Below are 8,528 nucleotides of genomic sequence, written 5' to 3' on the forward strand. Positions count from 1 at the left end.
TATACACTATCAAGCAGTCAGTAAACAATACACCAACAAGTAGAAAACACATTGTTCAAAACATATAGTTCTCAGGGAGAAGTACATTTTTAATCTCAAAACAAATTTCATATTTTTCCGTCATTGTCTTTAGATGAACGAAAACACGTTCTATCATAGTAGCTCAAAACTGATCAGAAATTACTACTCTGTTTTGCTCTCTCTTTTTTTTGTTCTTCCTCCTCCTTGTACCCCTATTTTTATAGTACTGTACCCTGCATCTCACAAACTTGTCCTTTGTCTCTGTGATACTGTAATTCTTGTTCTTTGTTGATATGAACCTGCAACCAGTCAAAATCTACTGAGCAGTCAGTACTGTTGGAAAGCACAACGTTCAGGGCCATACAATGTGTTCATTGTACAGTACGGCCTACAATGCACTGTACTACAGTATACAATACTAAAAGGGACAAAAATCAAAGGAGTTAACATGTGATCAATGTGCTTCTTCTTGTCTTTGGGCTGGGTCAGGCCAGAGCACTTCGTCGACATCACAAGCAATATTGTCCCTCCTGAGGCAACGGGGGAAGAAGCTTCTTGTGTGCCTTATCCAGCCCTGACACCTCACATACACACTCGTCCTCGTCCTCTCACATCGTTTCTTCTATCCATTCTCAGACTTTCTCCTTCCCACCTTCAACAACCTGTTTGCTCTCTGAACTGACTTATATTGGTTGTGTCACATCATTTGAAACAAGTGAAATCAATTTTGAGTGGTTGTGTTCAATCAATGACGTGTTCTCTATTTGTATTTGATTGTTGCCACTTGTGTTTACCAGTATGGATGACATGTGCATTAGAGTGCAGAATGTGTTTAGAGAATGAGAATGTGTTTAGAGTTTTGCTGAAAGTCTAAGTGAGATCTGTAAGTTGTGTTTTACAAAGTGAAATGGTTTAAGGTATTGACAACAGACTGCACAATTAGCTAAATGAGTTCAGGCAACTGAGAACTTTGTTCAGCCAATGGGGTTTTAGGGTTTTAGCAATTGAGAAAAACTGTTATACACTACTGCCATCGAGCAAAGTAAGAAGAGCATTTTTGAACAAATGGGATAGACTTTGAATAAAACAGAATAAATAGGTGCGGCACTGTGAGAACCGATTTATCGTTTCTAATGCTCTCTCGTTCCACCCTCACAGTAGTTTAGAGAAAACAATTATCTCATGCTGTGCCTGTGCTGTATTTGTCCTTAATAAGCTGCTGCTGCCCACTTTGTCCTGAGTATGGCCTACATGGCCAGATGGTCAAGCCACACACGGTTTATTATTACAGACAGTGATGTAATAATACAAATACGCCACTGGAGGGAGCTGGCCTGTAATTAAACTACCGGAAATCACACATTTTAGGTTTGAGTTGTTGTCTAACTGTCTTTGGTTGTTGTACATCCAGCTGATCTGTCTTTATATCATTTAAAACTTCGGATATGAGTAATGACAGACGTGTGGATTTGAGTAACGGCCACGAGGATGTTCCTGTTTTAATTGAGTGGAGTATGAAGTTTCCTGAATTTCAGGTAACGTTACGTAGCATTTCTTTCTCCGTAGTTAAACACATTTAGCCCTTCCACCTTATTTAGTAGTTTTTTCCCCCGTTATTTTGCGAGAGGAGTGTTGTAACGTTGTCTAGCGTGACATACAATGTGATGTTATTTTAGCTACATCTATTCAGCTAACTAATACGTCAATTAGATAAGAACCTATACATTTTGGAAGTTACAAATAAAAAAAAACCCCGCAACAATACAGTAACTGTTCTTTTCTCTGCAACGAGGCCTTTTTACACAGCGGGAAAAACACAGGTGTTATGGCTCTGTTGTATTCAAGTGTCCAGAAGACTGACAGTGAGACAGCATGTACAACCCCAGGACCTTGAAACTTTAGCAGATACAGGGAATTCAGCCATCATTCATTGTATTATTTACCTGCGGTTTTCCCTACTGTGACATGTCAAAATGTCGGCTATAAATAAAGGCTTATTCTTGGTCACTTGTTGACGTTTTACTGTGCAGTACACAGTATTTACATGCCAGCTGACAGTGCCACCTCATCCCATCTGTATCTGCTATAAGCCAGAGAATAAACATAGAGTATCTCACAAAAGTGAGTACACCCCTCACGTTTTAGTAAGTATTTCATTATATCTTTTAATGGGACAACACTGAAGAAATTACACTTTGTTACAATGTAAAGTATTAAGTGTACAGCTTGTATAACAGTGTAAATGTGCTGTCCCCTCAAGATAACTCAACACACAGCCATTCATGTCTAAACCGCTGGCAACAAAAGTGAGTACACCCCTATGTTAAATTCCCATAGAGGCAGGCAGATGTTTATTTTTAAAGGCCAGTTATTTCATGGATCCAGGATACTATGCATCCTGATAAAGTTCCCTTGGCCTTTGGAATTAAAATAGCCCCCCCACATCATCACATACCCTTCACCATACCTAGAGATTGGCATGGGGTACTTTCCATAAAATCATCTCTCAATGCAAATCAAACCAGCTATTAGGCTAACTGAAATAAAACCATGCCAATCTCTAGGTATGGTGAAGGGTATGTGATGATGTGGGGGGGCTATTTTAATTCCAAAGGCCAAGGGAACTTTATCAGGATGCATAGTATCCTGGATCCATGAAATAACTGGCCTTTAAAAATAAAAAATGGGAATTTAACATAGGGGTGTACTCACTTTTGTTGCCAGCGGTTTAGACATGAATGGCTGTGTGTTGAGTTATTTTGAGGGGACAGCACATTTACACTGTTATACAAGCTGTACACTTAATACTTTACATTGTAGCAAAGTGTACTTTCTTCAGTGTTGTCCCATTAAAAGATATAATGAAATATTTACTAAAATGTGAGGGGAACTAACTATGTTAACAGGCTATACGTGTTTTTACTGAGGTAAGCATTTTGTAAAAAATGAATGATTTTTGAAAAATAAAACCGTGCTCTCTGATGGACAGACTTTGTAAAGGCGACAATGTTTCTACCTCAAATATATCTTTGTTATTTATCAGACAGCACATTTTATATTCAGTAAGTTAGTATTGGCTGATATACTGTCTGGCTTTAATATATATGTGCTTTCCAAATTTATTTTCACTAAAATAGCAAGAAACTGTATACCAAAGATTTAGGGATGCCAGAAATACACTGCAATCAAAGACTATGTTCACATGTTTTTGGAAAACATTAGATAATGGTAATAAACAGCATAGTAATTGTAATGCATTTTATTTACGGTGCCAAACCTAAATCAAAAAGCTGATGGTGATCAACTCTATCAAATGAAATACATTGTTTTACCAGCAGATGACAGCAAATCATTAAAGGCTACAGACATAGCCTCTGACTACAACACATGGAATCAGAAATAACTGCCTATATAGAACCAAATGAGTTGTCCTAGTTAACACTCCTTGCTCACAGTGCTCCAATTATGAATCTGATATATACTATATCGCTGAATGTGGGGAAACTATTGTATGTGGTTATGTGGTTGTTTAAGTAGGTTGATGGGTTTCACATTGGCAGTTGCAAAGCATTCAGACCTGTGCTTTACTGCTACTATTATTTTTATTAATGAATTATCTGCAGATTCTTTTCTTTATCGATCTTTTTGTCTATAAAATGACACAATGTCACAATTTCCCAAAGCTCAAAGTGGCGTTTTCAAATGTCTTGTTTTGCCTGATCAACAGCCCTAAACTCAAAAGTATTCAGTTTACTATCACATTTGACAAAGACAAGCAGAAAAACCTCACAATTTAGAAGCTGGGACCTGTGACTGTCTGCTCCAAACAGCTCTATTGTAGTCCAGCCTTTACTTCCGTGACCAACGTGCGTCACTTTGTAACACACGTTATAATGCTCACCTAGCTGCTAGCGTGACACGCCCTCATACTTCTGACTGGCTAGTAGTCCTTACCTAGCTACTGAGTATGTGCGACTCCCAACAAAGATGGAACAGAAGTGAGATGTCTCACTCTGTAGCTAAAACAGAGAGCTCAACACACAGGGTGAAAAGAGGAGCTGCAGCAATGTGCAGTACAACAAATACATGGTGTTTTTTGAAAATGAAACCATGTTAACCTATTCTGATATAACCTCTAAATACAATTATGAACCTGAAAATGAGCATAATACCAGCACTTTAATAATCCAAATAGTTGCACACTACTCTTATGTCCATCGACCTAAAATCAATTATTTGTTTCAGCTGTAAATTGAATATTTGCAGGAATTATGGACATTTTGGCCTCATATCTTTTCAACTGTTTTTGTTTATTTGTTTTGTGTTTCTGTTATTTACAGTTTTAAACTTAACACTCTTTGTTTTCATTTTTCAGTATTCCCCAGATAATATTCAGGGACCAGGATGCACTATTGACCCCAGTGAAGTCACCCTTCCTGGATGCTCCTGCCTTTCCCGCTCCTGCTTCCCTGAGAACTGCTCCTGCCTGCAGACACATGGTCAGGCGTACGACACCACCGGCACACGGCTGAACCTTACCAAAACGAACTCTGGTTACTGCTCACCTCTGTTTGAGTGTAATGCCCTTTGCACCTGCAGTGATGCCTGCTCTAACCGGGTGGTGCAGAGAGGGCTAAGACTCAGGTTGGAGGTTTACAGCACCGAGAAGAGGGGCTGGGGAGTGAGGACACTAGAGGCAATTCCACATGGGACATTTGTGTGCGAGTATGCAGGAGAGGTGATCAGTTTTGAGGAGGCCAGACGCAGGCAGCTTGCCCAGAGATCTGAGGAAAATAACTACATCATTGGTGTAAGGGAGCATGCAGGTACAGGCTCCGTCACTGAGACATTTGTGGACCCTGCCATGGTGGGAAACGTAGGCCGCTTTCTCAACCACGCCTGCCAGCCCAATCTGTTTATGCAGCCAGTCCGTGTGCACTCTTTGGTTCCTAGGCTGGCGCTGTTTGCCGGACGGAACATTGATGCACAAGAGGAGCTGACATTTGACTACTCAGGAGGATACAGTAACCAACCTCCTGTAGAGCTGCTGTCCACACAAAGTGATGCTGCCATACAGGCCAGTAGGGCAGATGGACTCCAGAGGAAAGAGTGCCACTGTGGTGCCAACCACTGTGTTCAATTCCTTCCATTGGATTTATCTATTATCAACTGAAATAGTTTAAATTAATATTTCTATCACATTTGTTTTTATCTGAATGTCAAGAGATGGATTTGTTTTTGCCGAATGATGGAGAAAAGATTTTTGTGAAAAAAAGAAAAAACAACTTAGTTGTGTCTTGGTCTGTTTTCACTTTCCCTGAAATCTTGGTCAGTTCAACCACTCATTATAACGAGACAATGCAACGTGATGGCTCATGAGTCATGTCGGTGCCCGTCATTGTTTCCTGTTTGGTTCAACCGGTGTCTCCTGATCTGCCACTGTCTCCCACTCAATGTAAGCTGATGCAATGAAAACTAAATCTCAAGGCTAGAAAAAACAGGGTTTTTTTCTGAGGGACTAAACTTGTTGTCATTCCTGTTTTTTGACATGTACACTTCCTTTCATCTATCAAGGGATGCTTGTTCTGTATAGGACATTTCCCACCAGATTTACAGGCTTGCAGCTGTCATCTTGTCCTGGCGCATTTAAGTCATACTTTGCACTGACAGTGATGGGAGGAATGATGTTCAATAGTTTTCTTTTAATAGCCACATAGGCTACAGAATTGAAGTGAGTATTTAAAGCATTGTGTTGAATATAGAAAGCTTTTTGCATTAGGAAGTTGTCATGTCAGTCAAAAACAAAACACCAAAATGTTCCGTTAAGGTAATAGCTGTCATATGTTTCCATCAACTTGACATTTCTTTTCTGTCTTCATACAATGAAGCCTTCCCTTGTAGATATTCTCAGCTTCTCATTGCTCTCAAACCTCAAGAGAGGTGGGACCAATTAAAAAAGGCCAGGGGGTATTTTTTTATATAGAAACAGACTATTCCCCTGTCAAAGGAGGGGCGAAGGTGTCCCACTTCAGTGTGACCATTCTGAAATCAGGACCTTCTCTGTTCAATCTGCCCCGTTTCTAGTCTAGACCTGCTTTCATCTTATTAATATCCACATCTGGGTTAATTAGGATAGAGACCGGGTTTCATCCAGAAATGGGACTAGTGCTTCAACCACACTAGGCCTTAAAGAGAGACTTAATGGTGGGGGGAGATGGAAGCCCTCTGCTGATCGGAGACTTGTGCCCAGTTGATTGTTTTTTGTGTCACCCAGTGGAGAGGCGAATGGCACAGGATGTTGTTATTTCAACCTATATTTTCTCCTCTGTGAGTGTTACCTGAGATTTTTTTTTTTTTTCAAAATGGGCTGTTGTTTTTTGTTGCATTGTACCTGATCTGATCTATACGCTCAAGAATTAAAAACTCCAATGAAAGGAATAGTTTAACATTTTAGGTAATACGCTTATTTACTGTCTTGCCAAGAGTCACTGAAACCAATCTCATATTTGTATGGTAAGTATTAAGCTACGACCAGCAGCAGGTCAGCTTAGCACTAAGACTGTTCATAAAAACATATTTACCAAAATGTCGAACTATCATGAACTCATACCGCAGTTGAATGTGATTGGATGCATACAGCAGTAGTATAATACAACAACAAATAAACCAAATCAAGGTTTGACATCTGCAAGGTGTATGATACACACCCTCTGTCTGAGAGAAAGAACAGTCAGTGCGGCTGTCCTTGAGAGATAGATCTGGCAATGCGAGACTACTGTCCTTACAACAAATCTACGAATATGAGAAAAAACAATCTCTTCAAATGCGCGACTCGTGTCATTTTTGAGTCAGATGTCTGCAGTGGCTGGTTCGGAGGTGCACGAAGGCTGCTCTCAAAGCCTGACTGTTGAAGTGCTAGGCTGAAAATGAATGGCTCATTTCCAGGATGGTCACCTAGCAACCACCATTAATCACATGAGGTGAACTTCCCCACCGAACCCGCTCCACACCCCCTCCATACAAAAACAAACGTGTCAAGCATGCCTTTCAATGCAGGAGCACTGTATTTTGAGAGTATCAACAGGATTTTATTTTTATTTTTTTTATTGTACTTGTTGTACGTGTCCTTATTGCACCGTGGGTCGGAGAGTAACATATTTTCAATTGCTCTGTATGTCTGGCACATATTGCAGAATTCACAATAAAGTAAGTAAAGTAAAAAATAATTCTCCTAAAGGAAAATAACTGTTTTTAGAAGACTATTGTCTGAATGGTATTGGAGGTATACTTGGCTTGCAAGCGCAGCAAGTTGAAGCACCCAGAAATATTTCTTACCAAAGTGACCTGACAAGCAAAATGTAACTATTATATTATAGCAACTATTATAGCAATTAGTTAATCAGTTCCGGGACTTAATGTTCTCTCTTGAGGCAAAGCGTACTGCTTGTGGTCTCATTACACCTGCTCTCAGTTAGGTTGCCTAATGATGACATGTTTAAAGCAACAGTTCAGCAATTTGGGGAATATGCTTATCCACTTTCTTGTGGAGAGTTAGATGATAAATTCAAATTTAAGTCTACAGCCAGCATTTGTTTAGTTTATCGCATAACAGCTAGCCAGACTATGTCCAAAGGTGACACATTATGAGTATCAGCACCTTTAAAGCTCACACATTGACTTATTGATATTGTTTGTTTAATCCTTACAAAAACAGCCCCACTTTGATCTAGGCTAATAAGACTTTTACCTAATGGCTTGCCAAGTGTAGCTTCAAAGAACAAAACATACAAAGATACACTCTATACTTATGAGAGCCATGCATCACATTGATAGAGGAGCGAAACACTCAGGATGAGTGACCAGTGGAGAAATTACAACTGACAGTCCATTTGGTTCAAAAATAGAGCACCGCTCTGATGAGGAAGCAGATGTCCTTGCCTTGAATCCTGCAGCCAAGTCAAGATTTTTTTAATGGCAGCTATCTGCTGGGCCTCAGCTGGCAAATTTCCAATTTGAAACATTTCTTTCAACTCTTGACTTTGTTGTGAATGTAAATCACTTGTTTCTTTGAAACACATGGTGCTGCACATTTTCAATTATGTGTTCGTGTTGCTTTTGTATTGACTAGATAGCAACAGCTCAAACAGCATGTAATGAATGTCTTTGAACCTGGGTCACTAAATTAATCAGCAGCCAGAAAATACTCAAACTGCTTCACCATCAAAGTTAACTCAGTCAAGACAAGTGCTTAATAATGTTCTTCAAAATAGAATTTGAAGAAGCTTTTTAGAAATGTGTGTGGCTCTTCACTTACCAGCACACTAGAAATGATTCTTTGTTATACCCTGTCCTGTTCCGACTAATGGAGTAGGTTGTATTTTGCAGCTTTACTTCAGTGTTAGCGGAAAGAGATGTCAGTGGGGTTTATCAAATTGGTTCCTCCCATCACAGATGTTACGTTATATTTGGCCTAGCCTAGGACACCTGCAGCATGCACAGCAGGAAGT

General features: G+C 39.7%; 1 protein-coding gene across 1 annotated transcript; it reads left to right on the top strand.

Annotated features, from left to right (window-relative positions):
• The first annotated feature begins 1,399 nt into the window (after nucleotides 1-1,399).
• On the top strand, nucleotides 1,400-7,247 carry setmar (SET domain and mariner transposase fusion gene). Its single transcript, XM_078247763.1, has 2 exons — nucleotides 1,400-1,556; nucleotides 4,397-7,247. The coding sequence occupies exons 1-2, from the start codon at nucleotides 1,467-1,469 to the stop codon at nucleotides 5,192-5,194; spliced, it is 888 nt and encodes a 295-aa protein (XP_078103889.1). The 5' UTR covers nucleotides 1,400-1,466; the 3' UTR covers nucleotides 5,195-7,247.
• The last annotated feature ends 1,281 nt before the right edge of the window (nucleotides 7,248-8,528 follow it).

Source organism: Sander vitreus, chromosome 4 (genome assembly GCF_031162955.1).
Source record: "Sander vitreus isolate 19-12246 chromosome 4, sanVit1, whole genome shotgun sequence".
In the NCBI taxonomy this organism is placed as follows: Eukaryota; Metazoa; Chordata; class Actinopteri; order Perciformes; family Percidae; genus Sander; species Sander vitreus.

Coding starts and splice junctions, on each gene's coding strand:
- setmar (XM_078247763.1), top strand. CDS start 1,467: ATGAGTAATGACAGACGTGTGGATTTGAGTAACGGCCACGAGGATGTT. Junction 1,557..4,396: donor TGAAGTTTCCTGAATTTCAG/GTAACGTTACGT, acceptor TTCATTTTTCAG/TATTCCCCAGATAATATTCA.